Source organism: Scophthalmus maximus, chromosome 14 (assembly GCF_022379125.1).
Source record: "Scophthalmus maximus strain ysfricsl-2021 chromosome 14, ASM2237912v1, whole genome shotgun sequence".
In the NCBI taxonomy this organism is placed as follows: Eukaryota; Metazoa; Chordata; class Actinopteri; order Pleuronectiformes; family Scophthalmidae; genus Scophthalmus; species Scophthalmus maximus.
In genome coordinates this window covers 4,042,146-4,063,360 of record NC_061528.1, presented here as the reverse complement: position 1 = coordinate 4,063,360, position 21,215 = coordinate 4,042,146, and the positions used below count along the sequence as shown (strand labels likewise).

General features: G+C 42.8%; 1 protein-coding gene across 31 annotated transcripts in view; it reads left to right on the top strand.

Annotated features, from left to right (window-relative positions):
- Nucleotides 1-21,215, top strand: part of neb (nebulin) — a 57,066-nt gene that overhangs the window by 8,532 nt on the left and 27,319 nt on the right. For 23 of the 31 annotated variants that reach the window (XM_047337290.1, XM_047337298.1, XM_047337288.1 and 20 more), the window contains 68 exons: nt 66-170; nt 297-395; nt 936-1,040; nt 1,173-1,280; nt 1,424-1,537; nt 1,739-1,936; nt 2,146-2,253; nt 2,378-2,476; nt 2,568-2,672; nt 2,931-3,038; nt 3,128-3,439; nt 3,550-3,756; nt 3,876-3,980; nt 4,082-4,189; nt 4,285-4,596; nt 4,707-4,913; nt 5,013-5,117; nt 5,269-5,376; nt 5,465-5,776; nt 5,876-6,082; nt 6,179-6,283; nt 6,378-6,485; nt 6,572-6,883; nt 6,979-7,185; nt 7,289-7,393; nt 7,502-7,609; nt 7,712-8,023; nt 8,125-8,331; nt 8,422-8,526; nt 8,822-8,929; nt 9,045-9,356; nt 9,437-9,640; nt 9,923-10,027; nt 10,163-10,270; nt 10,590-10,901; nt 11,026-11,229; nt 11,375-11,479; nt 11,886-11,993; nt 12,089-12,400; nt 12,527-12,730; nt 12,877-12,981; nt 13,096-13,203; nt 13,299-13,610; nt 13,717-13,920; nt 14,011-14,115; nt 14,433-14,540; nt 14,634-14,945; nt 15,182-15,385; nt 15,495-15,599; nt 15,701-15,808; nt 15,906-16,217; nt 16,318-16,521; nt 16,642-16,746; nt 16,924-17,031; nt 17,164-17,475; nt 17,824-18,027; nt 18,151-18,255; nt 18,395-18,502; nt 18,602-18,913; nt 19,098-19,202; nt 19,386-19,484; nt 19,594-19,695; nt 19,830-19,937; nt 20,050-20,361; nt 20,447-20,551; nt 20,659-20,763; nt 20,852-20,956; nt 21,038-21,145. In XM_047337290.1, coding sequence (XP_047193246.1) covers nt 66-170; nt 297-395; nt 936-1,040; nt 1,173-1,280; nt 1,424-1,537; nt 1,739-1,936; nt 2,146-2,253; nt 2,378-2,476; nt 2,568-2,672; nt 2,931-3,038; nt 3,128-3,439; nt 3,550-3,756; nt 3,876-3,980; nt 4,082-4,189; nt 4,285-4,596; nt 4,707-4,913; nt 5,013-5,117; nt 5,269-5,376; nt 5,465-5,776; nt 5,876-6,082; nt 6,179-6,283; nt 6,378-6,485; nt 6,572-6,883; nt 6,979-7,185; nt 7,289-7,393; nt 7,502-7,609; nt 7,712-8,023; nt 8,125-8,331; nt 8,422-8,526; nt 8,822-8,929; nt 9,045-9,356; nt 9,437-9,640; nt 9,923-10,027; nt 10,163-10,270; nt 10,590-10,901; nt 11,026-11,229; nt 11,375-11,479; nt 11,886-11,993; nt 12,089-12,400; nt 12,527-12,730; nt 12,877-12,981; nt 13,096-13,203; nt 13,299-13,610; nt 13,717-13,920; nt 14,011-14,115; nt 14,433-14,540; nt 14,634-14,945; nt 15,182-15,385; nt 15,495-15,599; nt 15,701-15,808; nt 15,906-16,217; nt 16,318-16,521; nt 16,642-16,746; nt 16,924-17,031; nt 17,164-17,475; nt 17,824-18,027; nt 18,151-18,255; nt 18,395-18,502; nt 18,602-18,913; nt 19,098-19,202; nt 19,386-19,484; nt 19,594-19,695; nt 19,830-19,937; nt 20,050-20,361; nt 20,447-20,551; nt 20,659-20,763; nt 20,852-20,956; nt 21,038-21,145 — 11,373 coding nt within the window. The remainder of the gene's footprint in view (nt 1-65; nt 171-296; nt 396-935; nt 1,041-1,172; nt 1,281-1,423; nt 1,538-1,738; nt 1,937-2,145; nt 2,254-2,377; nt 2,477-2,567; nt 2,673-2,930; nt 3,039-3,127; nt 3,440-3,549; nt 3,757-3,875; nt 3,981-4,081; nt 4,190-4,284; nt 4,597-4,706; nt 4,914-5,012; nt 5,118-5,268; nt 5,377-5,464; nt 5,777-5,875; nt 6,083-6,178; nt 6,284-6,377; nt 6,486-6,571; nt 6,884-6,978; nt 7,186-7,288; nt 7,394-7,501; nt 7,610-7,711; nt 8,024-8,124; nt 8,332-8,421; nt 8,527-8,821; nt 8,930-9,044; nt 9,357-9,436; nt 9,641-9,922; nt 10,028-10,162; nt 10,271-10,589; nt 10,902-11,025; nt 11,230-11,374; nt 11,480-11,885; nt 11,994-12,088; nt 12,401-12,526; nt 12,731-12,876; nt 12,982-13,095; nt 13,204-13,298; nt 13,611-13,716; nt 13,921-14,010; nt 14,116-14,432; nt 14,541-14,633; nt 14,946-15,181; nt 15,386-15,494; nt 15,600-15,700; nt 15,809-15,905; nt 16,218-16,317; nt 16,522-16,641; nt 16,747-16,923; nt 17,032-17,163; nt 17,476-17,823; nt 18,028-18,150; nt 18,256-18,394; nt 18,503-18,601; nt 18,914-19,097; nt 19,203-19,385; nt 19,485-19,593; nt 19,696-19,829; nt 19,938-20,049; nt 20,362-20,446; nt 20,552-20,658; nt 20,764-20,851; nt 20,957-21,037; nt 21,146-21,215) is intronic. The other 8 variants (XM_047337309.1, XM_047337308.1, XM_047337310.1 and 5 more) reach the window with 8 other exon arrangements.

Sequence of the window (21,215 nt, the reverse complement as noted above, 5' to 3'; positions counted from 1 at the left end):
TTTGGTCCTTTATATTTTTCTTAATTAAATTTATTAAATACTTAACACAAATTTTAATCTTGCAGCAATTATACAAAGCTGAATACGAGGACATCAAGACAAGATGCTTCTACCCTCAAACAATGACGCCTGAATATGAAGTTGGGAAGAAGCTTCAGCAGTGTAACGATGTGAGTGGTCTTTGTTTATTATTAAATACTAATTTGCAGGACATCTGATTTGCATTGCTGTTCTTTTGGCATACTTATATGTACAGTATGTCACAAAGTTTTTGTTCTCTACCTTGTGGTGTGCAGAAAGTTTACCGGCAACATCCCGACAAAGTGAAATTTACGCAAGTGGTGGATTCGCCAGTTCAGCTTCAAGCCGCCATCAACGCCAAACAGCTAAGTGACGTACGTACCATTCTTGTGAACCACCTCCTCTTAGTGCTGATATAAAATGTACTTACAATGTCTCAGAAAAACTCATTTGATTGGTTTTGCATATTGATTTTAAATCGATTTTATAAGTGATTCAGGTTGTGAACATATATTTTTTAATATCGTCCATTTATTGACTGGAATTGCCAGAATCACCAGTTTATGTACCAGATCAAATATCTCCTAGACATGCAGATCACCTCAAAATGTGCCCAATCATCCACGTAGCCCAGCTGTCTTTATGTGGGCTCCATGGAAACTGGAGAGCCATCGCTCTGTAGTAAAAATAGCAACAAGCATTTCAGTTGGCCCAGAATAAACCCTGTGATCAGAGAGGGGCTGGGGATGGGGAGAGGGACAGTCATGTATGTCTAAGATAGAGCTCAGTGTTGTACACTGCTGCCCTCCAGTGCCATAAAATCAAATAGCAGTTTAAGCAAACACCTTGTCTTGAAATTACTGTACTTGTACAATATTTGACACCCCATGAATATCACTTTTCTCCTTCTGCAGTTGAACTACAAGGCAAAGTATGAGGAAACCAAGTTCAAGAATAGTCTGCCCCCAGACTATCCCTTCTTCATCCAGTCCAGAGTTAATGCTTTCAACCTCAGTGATGTGAGTAACTTTTTATCTGTATATTATATCCTGCACTTCATTTCTAGCCATCAATAAAAATTCATTGCTGTGAGCAGTAATTTGGAGTTAATATTTTATTTTCTGGATTTTTCTTTCTCTCTTTCTCTGCAGAACTGTTATAAGTACGATTGGGAGAAATCTAAAGCGAAAAAGTTCGAGGTCAGGGGCGACGCCATATCGATCCTCGCTGCCCGCGCTCACACAAACATTGCCAGTGATGTAAGTACATGCTAACAAACAGTATCAGCCATTACGGATTTCAATATTTTTCGCTTTCAGTTACTTTTATGACTCAGTTTGTCATAGTACTTTTTTTTTGTAAAATAATCTTGTTATTGATAACTTTTGTTCTTTCTTTGCAGGTCAAATATAAAAAGGAGTTTGAGAAGAACAAGGGACAAATGGTTGGAGCCCTCAGCATCAACGACGATCCCAAGATCTTGCACTCCGTTCATGTGGCCAAAATCCAGAGTGATGTGAGTCATTAGCTTCCCATGACGCTAAATTACTTATATGATATTATTTATTAGAGCTGAGATGAAATGTCATTCTCGAACTTGAACATCTCTTAGTGAAACCTGTTTTAAAACACATTTATATTCCCTCGTTTTTATCAAACTGATGTTTTTTGCAGTTGTGTGATTTTTGATCTTTACTTACTTACCCTGTTTCCACAGCGCGAATATAAAAAGGACTACGAAAAGTTAAAGACCAAGTACCATGCACCGCTGGATATGATGTCAGTCACCTTGGCGAAGAAATCCCAGGCGATCGCCAGCATGGCCAAATATAGGAGCATCAACCCCAGCTACTTCCTCCCCTATGACAGCGTGCTGCTGGATCTGGCCAAGAAAGCCAACCTCATCCAGAGTAATGTGAGTATGGACAGACTTTAAAATGTCTTATTAGTGACAGTTTCTAGAGATTAGCTGGTATAACTTCATGGGTTACACCGCTAACTTTTGCACAGAATGTTGGGGTTGCGCCCTTAGGCAAGGCCCTTAATGCTGCCTGCCTACCTTTTGATATGAGTCATATATCAATGAATATAATGATTCATTGTGATTGTTTTTCTCCATCATAGAACGAGTACAAGGCTGACTACAACAGCTTTACCAAGGGCAGCCCATGGGTTCCCTATGGCTCCATGGAGGTGGAAAAGGTGAAGAAAGCAGGAGATATCCTGAATGAGGTATGCACTCAACAGCATTCGTCTCCTTGTATATACACTTGTCCCCTGCTGAAAATTAAAGAAAAGACATATATTATGGTTGGCAGAATACACGTAATCTTTTAAATCTCGTTTTTTTTTTCAGAAAAAATACAGACAGCCCCCAGACACGATCCGCTTCACATCGATCGACGACCACCCCGTCATGTTGCAGGCCAAAGTCAACCAGCTTCAGAGGAGCGATGTGAGTCTACCAGTCATTTCACTGTTAAATCTGCTGAGATCTCAGTACACAACATGTTCACTTCTACCTGTATTGCCTTCTTTCCTTACAGCTGTTCTACAAGAGAGGTCTCGAGGAGATTCACCAGAAGTACTCTCTGCCTCACGATGTGCCCGAGTTCCTCCAGGCCAAGTGCAATGCCTACAACATCAGCAAGGTGTGATAGCATACAAATAGAGTCCATATTTACACATCCACATTTTTTTGGGATCCAATTAATTAAATATTCTCTCATCCCACACTTTTGTAGCGTGTTTGCTCTTAAATGCGTTGTTACATAAATACAGTATAGTTGTGTACTCACCGACCGAGCGTGAATGTGTATGTGTGTGTGTGTGTGTGTGTGTGTGTTTGAATATGCAGTGGGTCCACACCAAACTTATTCTTTTGTTGTTGTTTATATCTATAATTTCAGAACTCCTACAAGCAAGCCTGGCAGGAGACCATTGCTAAAGGTTATGACCTGAAGGCCGATGCGATCTCCGTGGTCGTCGCCAAAGCCGCCAGACACGCTGCCAGTGATGTAAGTTTTTTACCAGACGTATTTTATGCCTTTCAATGCCTGTTGAGTTTAACCAATAACTAAAGATGCCACGTGCCCTCAACTTTTAGGTCCAGTATAAAAAGGCCTACGAGAAGGCCAGAGGCCACCACGTCGGCTTCCGCAGCATCCAGGACGACCCCCTGCTGGTGCACTACATGAAGGTGGCTAAGATGCAGAGCGAAAGGAACTACAAGAAGGACTACCACAAGGCCAAGCTGAAGTACCACAGCCCGGTGGACATGATCAGTTTGGCTCATGCCAAACATGCCTCAGCAGTGCAGACCTATGCTGGCTACAAGAAGGTCCACCATAACTACAGTCTTCTGCCCGACTCCATGAGTGTGGGCCTTGCTCGCAACATGAACTACAATGCCAGTGATGTAAGTTTTAAGTTTTCCCTCAGGGATCATTTTAAAACATAATTTAGGTAAATATTTTGATCAGGTCTGTTATTTTGCATTTCTCCCTTTTCTTCTATGTTACTTTCCAGTATAACTATAAACTGGACTATGAGACTGGAGTGAAGGGAATTGGCTGGGTTCCCATCGGTTCCGTGGAGGTGGAAAATGCCAAAACAGCGACTGCGGCCCTGGATGAGAGGAAGTACCGCCAGTACCCTCACACCCTCAAATTCACCAGCACTTCTGACTCCATGACCATGGAGCTGGCCAAGACCAATTCCAAAATCCTGAATGAGGTGAGGAGGAGGATACGGCATGTTTTATTGATTTCTTCTTGCATAAATGTCATGATTTCAGTCTATGAATTCCTTTTTTAAAATAGACATAAACCAAACTCTTCAATGTATCTGTGCAGAAAGCATACAGGGCCAGCGGAGAGAAGTTCATGCACACCTACCATCTCCCTGCTGACGCCCCTGAACTGATGCAAGCCAGATACAACGCTTTCAACATCAGCAAGGTTAGTTGCAGAGAAATATTTCTCTGCCCCTCTGTATGTATAAAGTCATATAGAAATTTTAACACTGTAACATAATCTTTTTTTCTCTCTTTTATTTTTAGAATAACTACACCTATGCTCATCGTCAAGATCTGCTCAAAGGACATCACGTGAAGGAAGATGCTATTTCTATTATTGCGGCAAAGTCTTCCACTAACATTGCCAGTAATGTAAGTTGTGATTAAGCTATTAATAATACTATTCAGAATTCACCTCATTTAGTATTGTAATTCATAATACCATAATGTTTATTCTTTTATTGCAGTACAAGTACAAGTTGGCCTACGAGAAGGCCAGAGGCCACCACGTCGGCTTCCGCAGCATCCAGGACGATCCCCTGCTGGTGCACTACATGCAGGTGGCTAAGATGCAGAGTGAGAGGAACTACAAGAAGGACTACCACAAGGCCAAGCTGAAGTATCACACCCCGGTCGACATGTTGAGTGTGGTCCAAGCCAAGCATTCCTCTGCTGTTCAGACCATGGCTGGATACAGGAAGATCCCTCACAGCTCCATACTTCTGCCTGACAACCTGCACCTGCACCTGTGTCGCAACATGATGGAAATTCAGAGTGATGTAAGTTTTCACTTTTCACCTATACGTCACCACAATTTAATGCTAATATAATTGGTGTATGTACAAGTAAATTCATCATATGTATTATCTTTTTTCTTAAATGCCCACAGAATGTCTACAAGTCAGATTATAACAACTTCTGTAAAGGCACCGGGTGGGTCCCTATTGGTTCTGTGGATGTGGAGAAGGCCAAAGTTGCCACAGCTGCGCTGCAAGAGAGAGGCTATCGCCAGCATCCCAGTACTTTCAGTTTCAAAAGCAAGACTGACGCAATGAACATGGTTCTGGCTATGACCAACTCAAAGCAGCTGAACCACGTAAGAATATCCTTTTCTTTATAATACGTCAACATGTTCACACATGTTGGATCAACGTTTTTTACAAAAATTCCCCTGTTGTTGTTTTTTTTCCTCTAGGCCGCATACAAAGCTTCTGGTGAGAAGTTTAAGCACACCTATCATCTGCCCGCCGACTGCCCCGAGTTCCTCCAGGCGAAATTCAATGCCCAAACCCTCAGCGAGGTTAGAGCAAAAATACAGTTATTGAAAATCAAATTGAGACACTTTTTTATCAGCAAATATGCAAGTCCGATGAATATGAGTTGTCTGAAAATGCCAAGAGAATATCAGCATCTTCTGTGTACCTACTGTAACACATGCTGATTATCTACAGAGTCACTACAAGCACAAATGGCTGGAGGATATTGCCAAGGGATACGACATGAAGCCTGATGCTATTTCCATCCTGCACGCCAAGCACGGCAGACATATTGCCAGCAATGTATGTAAATTGTACATTTATACCAAAAAACAGAACAGAAACAGTCTCTATTATCTGCAGGCAACAAAGTCCTCTTTTTTCTTTTTAGGTCCAATACAAGAAAGAGTTTGAGAAGGCCAGAGGCCACCATGTCGGCTTCCGCAGCATCCAGGACGATCCCCTGCTGGTGCACTACATGCAGGTGGCTAAGATGCAGAGTGAGAAGAACTACAAGAAGGACTACCACAAGGCCAAGCTGAAGTATCACACCCCGGTGGACATGTTGAGTGTGGTCCAAGCCAAGCATGCCTCTGCTGTTCAGACCATGGCTGGATACAGGAAGATCCAGCACAGTTACTCCCTCCTCCCTGATGCCCTGAACCTGCAGCTGGCTCGCACCATGAATGTCCAGGCTAGCGACGTAAGTTAAGAATTTAATGCCCACAATATGTCAACAATATGTTCATGTTAGATCAGAAAAAATTGGTATCATAATCCTATCATCTCTCATTTCTTTCAGTCCGATTACAAGTCAGAGTGGAACAACTTTGTCAGAGGTGTTGGATGGGTTCCTATTGGCTCAATCGGGGTTGAGAACGCCAAACTTGGTGGTCAGATTCTGAGTGAACATAAGTACCGCAGTCATCCATCCAACTTCAAGTTCAGCAAGCTGATGGACTCCATGGACCTTTCTCTGGCCACTGCCAACAACAAGATCATGAACAAGGTGAAACATGTTTAAATGTGCAGTGCAACTTTGCAAAATTTGAATAACAATCTTTAAATAACAACCATCATTTTTTCCTGGTGTCTTTATTTACAGCAAGCATACACTGCAGCTTGGGAGAAGGACAAACGTACAATCCACGTCATGCCAGATTCTCCTGAGATCGTCCTGGCCAAGGCCAATGCCCTCACCATGAGCGATGTCAGGCATTAAATTACATTATAGCATATCACTTCATTTTTTTTAATGAATGTAGCTTCATCTAATTTATTTTGTCCATATTAATGTTTTATAGAAACTTTACAAAGCCAGTGTTTTGGAGATGGCCAACAAGGGACATCACGTGAAAGCAGATGCCATCTCAATTGTTGCTGCTAAGTTGGGCACCACTATTTCCAGTAATGTAAGTTGTTAAATGAATTCCTGTTCTAAATCAAGATGTTTACCCAATCACACACGGTTAACAAGTGCTTTACTTTTCTGTCGCAGTACAAGTACAAGTTGGCTTACGAGAAGGCCCGAGGACACCACGTCGGCTTCCGCAGCATCCAGGACGATCCCCTGCTGGTGCACTACATGCAGGTGGCTAAGATGCAGAGTGAGAAGAACTACAAGAAGGACTACCACAAGGCCAAGCTGAAGTATCACACCCCGGTGGACATGTTGAGTGTGGTCCAAGCCAAGCATTCCTCTGCTGTTCAGACCATGGCCGGATACAGACAGATCCAGCACAGTTACTCCCTCCTCCCTGATGCCCTGAACCTGCAGCTGGCTCGCACCATGAATGTCCAGGCTAGCGACGTAAGTTTAGAATTTAATGCCCACAATATTTATATTCACTTATAAAGTTGCTGTGTGATCCCTGAGATTCACGAGGTCTTTTAATTTCTTTTCAGTGCGACTACAAGTCTGAATGGAACAACTATATCCGAGGTATTGGATGGGTCCCCATTGGCTCAATCGGGGTTGAGAATGCCAAACTTGGTGGTCAGATTCTGAGTGAACACAAGTACCGCAGTCATCCATCCAACTTCAAGTTCAGCAAGCTGATGGACTCCATGGATATTACCCTAGCCACTGCCAACAACAAGATCATGAACAAGGTGCAGTGTCTGTTTTTAACTGTTCCCTAAAGAACAGGGCCACAAAAATGTTGATAATCGGCTCATTACAATTTATCATTCATTTGTTGTCTTTTATCTACAGCAAGCATACACTGCAGCTTGGGAGAAGGACAAACGCACAATCCACGTCATGCCAGACTCTCCTGAGATCGTTCTGGCCAAGGCCAATGCCCTCACCATGAGTGATGTAAGGGGGAGGATCACTGAAACTGATAAATAGCTTGTGATAATCAATACTTTATATAGTTAACAATAATGAGTTTGTGAATATATTTAAACACTCTTATTTTTATAGAAACTGTACAAAGCCAGTGTTCTGGAGATGGCCAACAAGGGCCACCACGTGAAAGCAGACGCCATCTCAATCGTGGCTGCCAAGAATTGTACCACAATCGCCAGTAATGTAAGTTGTTAAAAGGCTTCTTGTATGAAATTGATATTCACAATATGGCTGCTAAAGCGCAGTATCTGTTGGTGACAAAGTTTTTTTTGTCTTCTGTCGCAGTACAAGTACAAGTTGGCTTACGAGAAGGCCCGAGGCCACCACGTCGGCTTCCGCAGCATCCAGGACGATCCCCTGCTGGTGCACTACATGCAGGTGGCAAAGATTCAGAGCGAAAAGAACTACAAGAAGGACTACCACAAGGCCAAGCTGAAGTATCACACCCCGGTGGACATGTTGAGTGTTGTCCAAGCCAAGCAGGCCTCCACTGTTCAGACCATGGCTGGATACAGGAAGATAATCTCCCACTACACCGTGATGCCTGATGCCATGAACCTGCGGCTGGCTCGTAACATGCAGTTCATCGCCAGTGACGTATGTAGAGAGTGTGACTTATTTGGAAAATATGCCATTACTGTAAGTAGCTGTGCAGTGTTGTGATAGGATACTGATTCTTTTGAACTCCCCCCCCTCAGAACCAGTACAAGAGTGAATATGACAGTTACATGAAGGGAGTAGGATGGGTTCCTATCGGCTCGCTGGATGTCGAGAGAGCAAAAAAGGCCAGCCAGAACTTAAGTGAGAAGCGATACCGCCAATATCCAACCAACTTCAAATTCACCAAGAACATGCAGTCCATGGATCTGGCCCTGGCCACTGCCAACAACCAGATTATGGACAAGGTACTGGATAGGATTTGACATGAAATGTTACAAAACAAAAGTTATTTTTTTATTATGTGAAATCTAAATTGAGGACATGTTGGTGTTTAGCAATCCTACAACAAAGCCTGGGAGAAAGACAAGACGACGATCCACATCATGCCTGATGCAATGGACATCGTTCTGGCCAGAGGAAACAAGAAGATCTACAGTGAGGTACATCGTAAAACCTTTGTTTTTCTACACAATTTTTAGATCTGTCATTATGCCATGTACATTTTTTTCCAATTAACAGAACTTGAATCAAATCAGTATTTGGGGTGACCAACCTTTGCATTCAAAATGAATCTGGCTGTATGTTTGGGCTTATTGTCATGCTGCAGGATGAATTTAAGACTGATCAGTCGCCTCCCTCATGGTTCAAAATCCAAATATTTCAATGTCCAATGGTAACCTTAAGACAAACAGGAAATGGACACACTCATCATCTCTTCTCTCTCTCTTTCTTCAGAAACTGTACAAATTGGACAATGAGCTGTCCAAGAAGAAGGGCCACAATCTTCATGGTGATGCCATCTCAGTCAAGGCTGCCAAGGCCTCCACTGTGATCGCTAGCGATGTAAGTGTCTGAGTGGTATCTCTATACTGTACTGTCCACTGTATGTATGATTATTTATGTTCACCCCCCCTCACCGGAGTTCAGTTATCAAAACTTCCCCGCTTTGCCTCTTTAGTACAAGTACAAGACGGGATACCGTAAGCAGGTCGGCCACCACATCGGCGCTCGCTGCGTGCAGGACGACCCTCTGCTCATGCTGGCTTTGAACTCGGCCAAGATCGCCAGCGATTTTCTGTACAAGAAGGACTTCAACAAGTCCAAGACCAAGTTCAACCTGCCAGTGGACATGCTGTCCTTTGAACTGGCCAAGAAGAACCAGATTCAGGTCAACCACGCCAACTACATCACCCGTTTGCACAACTGGACCTGCCTGCCGGACTCCAACGATGTCAGGCAGGCCAGACTTGCTTATGACATACAGAGTGATGTGAGTATGATTTTAACTTAATTTATTTTTTTAAATTTTGGGACAGCTCTCACCATTAGAACCCTTCTTGTTTTGTCCAGGCCGTGTACAAGGAGGATATGAAGATGATGCAGGGTGTTGGATGGGTGCCTATAGGTTCACTGGATGTTGAGAAGGCAAAGAAAGCTGGTGAGGCCCTGAATGAGAGAAAGTATCGTCAGCATCCGAGCAACTACAAGTTCAAAATCACAACTGAAGACATGTCCATAGTATTGGCCAAGGCCAATGCTCAGGTTATGAACAAGGTATTACTTTTGCTGTTACTACCAAATAATTTTATTGTTTTCTAAAAGGATGTTTGTGTTCATGTAGAATTACTGCTTCTTGTTTATTTTCCACACAAATAATTTGATATGATGTTTTTGTACAGTTTATTTAAAAAGGCAACATTGGTTACTTGATGTATAATATTAATTTCTACGATAAACATTTTGTATGCCTATTTTGGCTGTTCGATGCCAATGGCATCATTGAAATGTTATTTTTTCTGTATGAAGACCTAACTTTTTGTGAACATTACTTTGCAGAAAGCTTACACTAAAGCCTGGGAGAAAGACAAGACCACCATCCATATCATGCCTGATGCTATGGATATCATATTGGCCAAAGCAAACAAATCCAACTACAGTTTGGTAAGTCTTTCTCAACTATTGTCAAACAATCCAGGTTGTCATATCTTCCTAAAATATACAATATACCTCATAATACCCACACTGTTTTTGTAAAGCGTTTTTTTATTGTGTGTGCGTATTTTTTCCTTTCTACAGAAAATGTACAAGCAGGCACATGAAGATGCAAAGAAGAAGGGATACGACATGCGCAACGATGCCGTTTCCATTATTGCAGCAAGGGCCTCCAGGGATATTGCCAGCGATGTAAAATAATTTAATTTTCACTGTTGTACATTTAGAACAAATTGTATTGAATCCAAAAGACATGAGGAACAAGGCATAAGGTTTTAATAATACTTTAGGGATGTATGTTTGTGAAATAGATGAGTAAAAGATTATTTGATGTACTACATAATTTAATGCCAATATTTCATGTTCACATAAATGTCTGTGATTATGTTAATGATTACATGCTATATGCTCACTTGAATTTACATTTAGTAAAACCATATTTCTACTATTATTATAAGTGCTTCGCAAGAATCATAACATTTTGCTCAGTTGTTTTGTTCTGTATTTGAAGTACAAGTACAAGACAGGATACCGTAAGCAGGTCGGCCACCACATCGGCGCTCGCTGCGTGCAGGACGACCCTCTGCTCATGCTGGCTCTGAACTCAGCCAAGATCGCCAGCGATTTTCTGTACAAGAAGGACTTCAACAAGTCCAAGACCAAGTTCAACCTGCCAGTGGACATGCTGTCCTTTGAACTGGCCAAGAAGAACCAGATTCAGGTCAACCACGCCAACTACATCACCCGTTTGCACAACTGGACCTGCCTGCCAGACTCCAACGATGTCAGGCAGGCCAGACTTGCTTATGACATACAGAGTGATGTGAGTATGATTTTTTTTTATTATTCAAATTCTGCACGGTTATCCTTTTTATGAGTGTGTTGTGTTTTTTTGGTATAATTTCGGGATGTTTTTCACCATTAGAAACCCTTCTTGTTTTGTCCAGGCCGTGTACAAGGAGGACATGAAGATGATGCAGGGTGTTGGATGGGTGCCGATAGGTTCACTGGATGTTGAGAAGGCAAAGAAAGCTGGTGATGCCCTGAGTGAGAGAAAGTATCGTCAGCCCCCGAGCAACTACAAGTTCAAAATCACTACTGAAGACATGCCCATGGTATTGGCCAAGGCCAATGCTCAGGTTATGAACAAGGTATGAAATCATAATCAAATTATTATTAGTGCAACATCAAACTGCTCCATCAATGTGAAAATAGAATAATTTCATCATATAAATGCCTCCATGCAGAGTTCATATTGTCAATAAATTCTCATGTTTTTGTTTTATGTGATTATAGAAATCATATTTGGAAGCCTGGGAGAAAGACAAGACCAAGATCCACATCATGCCTGATGCTATGGATGTTCTTCTAGCCAAAGCAAACAATGTCAACTTCAGTTTGGTATGTGAAAAATCAAACAGTCTTGGTGGAACAGCAACTCTTAGATATGGATTACTGTCAATTGGGGCTTGAAGATACCGTTAAAATCAGTATTTTACTTGTATCGATAAATATACAGTATGTCAAGGTATTTGTAATCACATATACGGTAATCATCAAAATCTTCAGTGGAATGAACTTTCTTCCACCAATTTATACAACATTAGACATACTCTCATTTGTGAACATTTCGAATTGCATTGTTGAATTTTTAATTTGGATTAGAGAGTTTCAAAAATGATCACATCAAGAAAGGATTCAACTTTAACTAAGAAAAAATGATGATACTGAATTATCATATTGCCCCACTTAAAATAGAAAATGAACTCTATTAACATCTGTGGGCCTTTTTGTGTTTGTTTTACAGAAAAAGTACACACAGGCTCATGAAGATGCCAAGAAGAAGGGCTACGATCTGCGTGGAGACGCCGTCTCCATCAAAGCAGCCAAGGCTTCCAGGGACATTGCCAGTGATGTAAGCTGTTGGATTTCACTGATGATAAACTGTTACCATACATTTATTACTATACATGTATGCATGGAACTTCTCCTCTCCATTTTTTCTTCCAGTACAAGTACAAGACAGGATACCGCGCGCAGGTCGGCCACCACATCGGCGCTCGCTGCGTGCAGGACGACCCTCTTCTCATGCTGGCGTTGAACTCGGCCAGGATCGCCAGTGATTTTCTGTACAAGAAGGACTTCAACAAGTCCAAGACCAAGTTCAACCTGCCAGTGGACATGCTGGCCTTTGAGCTGGCCAAGAAGAACCAGATTCAGGTCAACCACGCCAACTACATCACCCGTTTGCACAACTGGACCTGCCTGCCGGACTCCAACGATGTCAGGCAGGCAAGAAAGGCGTATGACCTACAGAGTGATGTGAGTATGATTTTTTTTTTTTTTAAAGTTCAAATTCTGCAATGTTATCCTTTTTATGACTGTTTAAATTTTTGTATTATTTTGGGGCATTTTTTAACCATTAGAAACCCTTTTTGTTATGTCCAGGCCGTGTACAAGGAGGACATGAAGATGATGCAGGGTGTTGGATGGGTGCCTATAGGTTCACTGGATGTTGAGAAGGCAAAGAAAGCTGGTGATGCCCTGAGTGAGAGAAAGTATCGTCAGCCCCCGAGCAACTACAAGTTCAAAATCACTACTGAAGACATGCCCATGGTATTGGCCAAGGCCAATGCTCAGGTTATGAACAAGGTATGGAATCATAATCAAATTGTTATTTAGTGTAACATCAAACTGCTCCATCAACTTGAAAATAAAATGATTTCATTGTATAAATGCCTCCATTCAGAGTTGATATTGTCAGTAAATTATTTTGTTTTTGTTTTCTGTGACTGCAGAAATCATATTTGGAAGCCTGGGAGAAAGATAAGACCAAGATCCACATCATGCCCGATGCTATGGACGTTCTTCTAGCCAAAGCAAACAATGTCAACTTCAGTTTGGTATGTGAAAAATTTAAAAAGTCTTGGTAGAACAGCAACTCATACTTCTAGATTACTTTCACTGGTAGACGTATATACTTAATGTCTCTGGGATGTTTTGTGTTTGTTTTACAGAAAAAGTACACACAGGCTCATGAAGATGCCAAGAAGAAGGGCTACGATCTGCGTGGTGACGCCGTCTCCATCAAAGCAGCCAAGGCTTCCAGGGACATTGCCAGTGATGTAAGCTGTTGGATTTCACTGATGATAAACAGTTACCATACATTTATTACTTTACATGTATGCCTGGAACTTCTCCTCTCCATTTTTTCTTCCAGTACAAGTACAAGACAGGATACCGCGCGCAGGTCGGCCACCACGTCGGCGCTCGCTGCGTGCAGGACGACCCTCTGCTCGTGCTGGCGTTGAACTCGGCCAGGATCGCCAGTGATTTTCTGTACAAGAAGGACTTCAACAAGTCCAAGACCAAGTTCAACCTGCCAGTGGACATGCTGGCCTTTGAGCTGGCCAAGAAGAACCAGATTCAGGTCAACCATGCCAACTACATCACCCGTTTGCACAACTGGACCTGCCTGCCGGATTCCAACGATGTCAGGCAGGCCAGAAAGGCGTATGAACTACAGAGTGATGTGAGTTTAACTTTCACTTGATTTGTTTTTGAAACAGTTTTTCATTTTATGTTCCTACTTTAAAGTGAGTCAAGAGTTCAAAACTCTGTGCTACTTTGCCCCACAGGCCGTCTACAAAGCTGACATGAAGTGGCTCCAGGGCCTAGGCTGGGTCCCCATCGGCTCACTGGACGTGGAGAAAGCCAAAAAGGCCGGAGATATCTTGAACGAAAGAAAGTACCGCCAGCAACCCAGCAGTTTCCCCTTCACCAGCACCACAGATGCCATGAACATCGTGCTGGCAAAGAATAACGCCTTGACTATGAACAAGGTAAAATTCATTATCATGTTTATTTTTGCACTCAAGAGCTCTATAGTTAATCGCACAGTTAACACAGGGATTATTTGTGGTCTGTTCCAGCGCCTCTACGTCGATGCGTGGGAGAAAGAGAAGACCAATCTGCACATCAAGCCTGACACTCCAGAAATCATCCTCTCTCAGCAGAATGCGATCAACATAAGCAGGGTTAGTATACGTCTCACTGCACGAGACAGGAAACCCCATGAATATTTTTTGTTAAGAATTTTTGAAGCGTCTCGTTTGCTGTTATGTTTACTCAATAACCACCGTAAGCCTCATTCATAGTACACCTTATTATTACTTGAATAATAGTGCATCCTTCAGCGGATTCTACCAATATGATCCCTCCACTGCAAACTTGTCCTCAAGCTTTTCAAAATGCCACAATCATACCTCTATTTGGTATATTAAATAGATCTTAATAAGTAGAGAACATTTTTTTTTTATTCTGATAATGTATTAACTTATGTCTTTCTTTACAGAAACTATACAGACAAGGTTTTGAGGACACAATTAACAAGGGCTATTACCTCCCTTCGGACGCAGTCTCCATCAAGGCAGCTAAGGCCTCCAGGGACATCGTCAGTGACGTGAGTGACTTGTACACCATTCCATACAGCTCTCTGTTTTTATGATTGACACATTGTGAGAGATGTTGTTTTTTTACCTCTTGATTTCAACAGTACAAGTACAAGACAGGATACCGCGCGCAGGTCGGCCACCACATCGGCGCTCGCTGCGTGCAGGACGACCCTCTGATTATGCTGGCTCTGAACTCGGCCAGGATCGCCAGCGATGCTCTGTACAAGAAGGACTTCAACAAGTCCAAGACCAAGTTCAACCTGCCGGTGGACATGATCAATCTCGAACTGGCCAAGAAGTGCCAGATCCAGGTCAACGACTTCAACTACAGAACTCACCTGCACAACTGGACCTGCCTGCCCGACTCCAACGATGTCAGACAGGCCAGGAAAGCCTACGATCTTCAGAGTGACGTAAGTACCACTGTGACATATTCAACGTATCTCAACATATTGTGCTCATATTCAGAGGGGATCCCTTTACTGAGGAATTTGGGCTTTTAACTCTGCAGACCTTTTACATACACAAAAAACCTATACGACACACTAGAGGAAAGGAAAAAACCTGAAAAAGCATAATATATCTCCTTTAAGTCATGTCGACTGTGTTTATGTGTTTTGACACTACATGTATGCGCTTTCCCCCCCAGGCTGTGTACAAGGCGGACATGGATGAGGTCGTAGGTGTGGGATGGATCCCCATCGGCTCATTGGATGTGTTGAAGGCCAAGAATGCCGGGAAAATTCTCAGTGACCGTCTCTACAAGCAGAGACCAGATGCAGCGAAATTTAAGTCTGACATGACCTCCATGTCCATGCTCTTAGCCAAAACAAATGCTAATATCATTAACAAGGTAAAACAGTAAAATCATTCCCCCCTTTTACACATTTTTTTCCCATTTGCTCAGTCTTTACCTGTTGATTTGACTGTTTGTTTTTTCTCTTTTCTGTTTCTCGCCACAGAAAAATTACATTGCTGCTTGGGAGGCTGAGAAGATGAAGACTCACGTGATCCCTGACATGCCTGAGATGGTGCTCTCCAAGGCTAACGCATACAACATGAGCAAGGTAGGTTTGTTTTTGACAATCTAGGTTTCTGTCGGTGAATGTCATAGACATTGTTGTTTTGATTTTTTTTCGAATTCATCTGTTTTTATTACTTCTTTCAGAAACTGTACAGAGAAGCAGTTGACGAGATGTTCAGAAAGGGCTACGACCTCAAGGCTGACGCTGTCTCCATTATTGCCGCCAAACGTGGAAGAGAAATCATCAGCGATGTATTTAACATTAGAAATGTCATCACTCTTATTGTCAAGTGTCCTTGTGTGTATTCTCTTGACTATGGCTTCCCTCTCCCCCTCTCTCTCTATGCAGTACAAATACAAGACAAGTTACCGTAAGCAGGTCGGTCACCACATTGGAGCCCTCAGTGTCCAGGATGACCCTCTGATCGTTCTGGCTCTGAACTCGGCCAGGATCGCCAGTGACTTTCTGTACAAGAAGGACTTCAACAAGTCCAAGACCAAGTTCAACCTGCCGGTGGACATGCTGAATCTCGAACTGGCCAAGAAATGCCAGATCCAAGTCAACGACTTCAACTACAGAACTCACCTGCACAACTGGACCTGCCTGCCCGACTCCAACGACGTGGTCCAGGCCAGGAAGGCGTATAACCTGCAGAGTGATGTAAGTCATGATGACCTTTGCTGGAATCTGTTTGCCTGAACCCTCCGTTCTTAATTTTTTTTAACTAACCGTGACTCTCTGCTTGTCCTCCTACTTGTAGGCTGTGTACAAGGCTGACATGGAATGGGTCAGGGGCACAGGTTGGGTGCCGATTGGCTCAGTTGATGTGGAGAAGGCCAAGAAAGCAGCAGAGATCCTGTGCGAGAGGAAGTACCGTCAGCCTCCCAGCAGCTTCAAGTTCTCTGCCAAAACATGTGACATGCCATATGCCCTGGCTCAGGCCAATGCCCAGATCATGGACAAGGTAGACACTAGCCTTTTTTGTTTCCCCCATTAATAGTTTTCAACTGTTCCCCCTTTTTTGGACACTAAAAAGTATAACATGTTATGGTATCACTAAACCGTGTTAATGTGCTGTTCACAGAAAGCCTATTTGGCTGCCTGGGAGAAGGATAAGACCAACATCCACGTCATGCCTGACACCCCAGAGATCGTCCTGGCCCAACAGAACAAACTCAACACCAGTCTGGTAATGCAGTGACTCTCTCTAGTACATCACATATTATTAACATGTCAGCAATTGTTAACTTTTCTTTACGGTAAAGAGGTAAAGTTTGAGAAAAGAATGATATGATCAGGGTTGCTGTTTTTTTTCAAGTACATCAACTGTAATTTAAATGCTGTATTTGAATTTATGTTTCCCCAGAAATATTATCGTGAAGGCTATATGGACACCATCAACAAGGGATACTATCTTCCCAAAGATGCGGTTTCCGTTTTAGCGGCCAGAGCCTCCAGGGACATCGTCAGCGATGTAAGTCTCTGTTTTAAAAGTTCACACACTCCCTTCATTTACGTTATTTTACAAGCTGCATTCTTTTCCATTTTTTCCACTCTACTGAAATGATTTGTATTAAATGAAACAATCACGTGATATAATTTTCAGTACAAATACAAGGCCGGCTACCGGAAGCAGTGTGGCCACCACATCGGTGCCCTCAGCGTCAATGACGACCCGCTGATCATGTTGGCCGCACACGCAGCCAAGATCTCCAGCGACAACATCTACAAGAAGGACTTCAACAAAACGAAGACCAAGTACAACCTTCCGCCGGACATGCTGGCCCTGGAACTGGCCAAAAAATGCCAGAAGCAAGTGAACGACTTCAACTACAGGACTCACTTGCACCAGTGGACGTGCCTGCCAGACTCCACCGACGTGGTCCAGGCCAGGAAGGTGTACGACTTACAGAGCGATGTAAGTACATGTGAAGTTTGAGGGCTTGAGGAAAGTTGGTGAAGGCTTTTTTTTTCGAATTTGTTGTTAGCTTTTATTCTATATACCCAGAAGTATAGATACCATAATGGTAGTTACATGCAATAGCATGCAAATGCTTAGGGATTTGTTGAGGTCTGTATATTTATTAGTTTCATAGGAATTCGTATTAGTCCCAACATTTTCAATCTGCATCTAACAGATTTTTAATTGGATCCCTTTCATGCATTTTTTTTAAACATCCCGCAATCAGACAAATCCAAAGCCTACAAGGAAAAAATATATATATTTTATGAGGTTAAAGCTGATACAGTGACATTTTTTTCCCAGGCCGTATACAAAGCTGATATGGAGTGGCTGAGAGGATGCGGCTGGTCGCCTCAGGACTCTGTGGACGTCATCAAAGCTAGAAATGCGCAGACTATTCTCAACGAGAGGCTTTACCGCCAACCCCCGAGCACCGTCAAGTTCACCAGCGTCGTGGACTTTCCGGCCATTCTCCTGTCCAAGCAAAACGCTGACAACATCAGCGATGTGAGTTAGAACACTTTTCAGCTAACTCAAAACTAATATTTTCGTACAAACATCTGTATAAATGGATGCATCAAAAATAACGAATGTTAACGAATTAATGTTTTGTTTTTTTCTTTCTGACAGAGGAAATACAGAGAAGTCTGGGACAAGGACAAGCTCATCTATCACCTGCCACCTAACACCCCCACCTTGGAACTGTCCAAGGCCAATTCTGTCAATATCAGCAATGTAAGTCTGTATGATTACAACGATTTAACACCTTATTTTCACAATAGCCGTAAAGAATGACAATATTCCAGTCCTGAAGTGTATAATTCTGTCAGTACACAGTCTTACAGGTTTGTTGATTTTTTTCTGATACTTGCAGAAACTGTACACAAAGGCGTGGGATGACCAGAAGGCCAAAGGCTACCACATCAAGGAGGATGCTATCGCTGTGCTGAAGGCCAGAGCGTCCAGAGACATCGTTAGTGATGTAAGGAAAAAAAATAATGAATAAGGTTTCAATCACGGCAGATTTGCAAATCGGCTATTTGCATAATTTTCATCAACCTTTCACCTCTTCTCTGTTTAGTACAAGTACAAGGTAGGATACCGTAAGCAGCTCGGCCACCACATCGGCGCTCGCTGCGTGCAGGACGACCCTCTGATTATGCTGGCTCTGAACTCGGCCAGGATCGCCAGTGACGCTCTGTACAAGAAGGACTTCAACAAGTCCAAGACCAAGTTCAACCTGCCGGTGGACATGATCAATCTCGAACTGGCCAAGAAGTGCCAGATCCAAGTCAACGACTTCAACTACAGAACTCACCTGCACAACTGGACCTGCCTGCCCGACTCCAACGATGTCAGACAGGCCAGGAAAGCCTACGATCTTCAGAGTGACGTAAGTACCACTGTGACATATTCAACATATCTCAACATATTGTGCTCATATTCAGAGGACTCCTTTACCTTTTATATACACAATTTATTTGCTTACGATATTGAAACAACGATCACATTTTTTTTCTTCTATTTTAGCTTTAGAATCTTTCACATTGTGATTAATGTCTGCTTTGTTTCCTCAGGCTGTGTACAAAGCAGATATGGAGTGGTTACGTGGATGTGGATGGGTGCCACATGAGAGTGTGGACGTTATGAAGGTGAAGCATGCACAGAAGGTCCTGGCTGAGGTAAGTCTGACTACTACCTAACTTCACTCTGACTTAGTAAGTACTTGTAACATCACAGACATTTAAATAATATTTAAAAATGTTTTTCAAGTGTTTATTTTAGAGTTTATTTAGCCTGACAATGATGCACAGATGTCACTACAGTACATTTGTTCTTACATGTATTTTCTTGCTTTTATACAGAGAGGCTACCGAGTTAAGTTGGATCAACAGAAGTTCATTGTTCCAACTGACAGAGTCGACATGGTCTGCGCAAAGAACGCTGCCAACGTCCTCAACGAGGTGAGGATGACTCCTTTCAGATCCTGTTTGGAAAAGTCCTCTCTTCAGTGGCAGTCACAGTTTGTAAGTGTTTTTTGGTCACTAAATGTTCGTTTCTCCCTCTTTTCAGGCCAAATATCGTGAGGCCTGGCACCAGGACAAGACCAAGTTCTCACTGGTGGACACTCCAATCCTCGCCACAGCCAGAGAGGTGGCCAAGAACATTCACCCTGTAAGACGACCTCCTCACGTGATATATTTTGCAACACACTGTGGTGTATAAATGTTCTCCCACTTTTTATTATCAGTTTGAATAATTACTGCATTATGATAAAACCTTATAATAATCATTTCCATCTCTTGTAGCATCTTTACACAAAAGCATGGGACCAGGTCAAGGCCACAGGGTACTTCATGCCCGGAGATGCTGTGCCAATCAAGCAGTGCATCTCGACGACTAAAGTGCAGAGTAATGTGAGTAGCCCCGACAAAGTTACATTTCTGCTCATTCGTAATAATTTAATTTTAAAAAATTGTTTTATTAAACTGAGAAAAATTGAGACCGTGATTTATACCCGTCCTGCAGCACAAGTACCTTGAGTCGTACCGGAAGCAGCTCGGCCACCACATCGGTGCTCGCTGCGTGGAAGACGACCCTCTGATCATGCTTGCTATGCACTCGGGCAAGATCGCCAGCGAAGTCCTCTACAAGAAGGACTTCAACAAGTGCAAGACCAAATTCAACCTGCCGGTGGACATGCTCCAATTTGAACTGGCCAAGAAATGCCAGATCCAGGTCAACGACGACCTCTACAGAACTCGCCTGCACAACTGGACTTGTATGCCGGACCAGAACGACGTCATCCAGGCCCGCAAAGCATACGAACTTCAGAGTGACGTAAGTGCTCTCAGGAGTTAAATTCGCCTTAACTCTAATCTTAATTATTCTCTCTTAACCTATGTGTCTTTGTTTCCGTCTTCAGCATGTGTATAAGGCCGACCTGGAATGGATTCGTGGCTGCGGTTGGGTGGCAGCTGACTCCGTTGACCACGTCAAAGTCAGGAAGGCCCAGGAGATTCTCAACGAGGTATGTTTACTGTGTTAAATTCTGTTTTTGTATTTAGTTTTTTTTTCCGGCCCGTTTTAGTGTCAGCTCGATGTGTCTCATCTTGTCGCTTTACTTTTTATTTGCAGAGGCTTTACAAGAAGAGTGCCAAAGACGCCTTTGGTAAATTCACCCTGGTCGTTGACCGACCTGAGATCGTCCTGGCAAAGATAAATGCTGCCAACCTCAGTGATGTATGTAAAAAAAAATAAAAAATCTAAAATTTCCAAAATGCATATGAATAAAGCGAATCTAAATGATGCTCTTCTCCTCCTTCTGTAGCTGAAGTACCATGAAACGTTCAACGCAGAAAAGGGTCATTACATCGGTTCGGAGGACACTCCTCAACTGGCCCATAGCAGGGAGGTGTCCAAGAACATCAGCGAGGTAAAATCATAATTTTTGGATTATATATGTCACTTTTATTGGCCTTTTTTTCAACTCCATGTCTACTTTGTGTAATTTCAGAAACTCTACAAACAACAATGGGATGAGTCCAAGGCTACAGGCTACCAGCTGAACCATCAATACATCCCACTGCTCAGCGGCAAGAAGGGCAGGGACATCGCCAGTGATGTGAGTGATTTGCACAAAAAAAAAGGCAAATTGTGTTTTGCTGTTACATTATGAACACAAAGTTCAGACT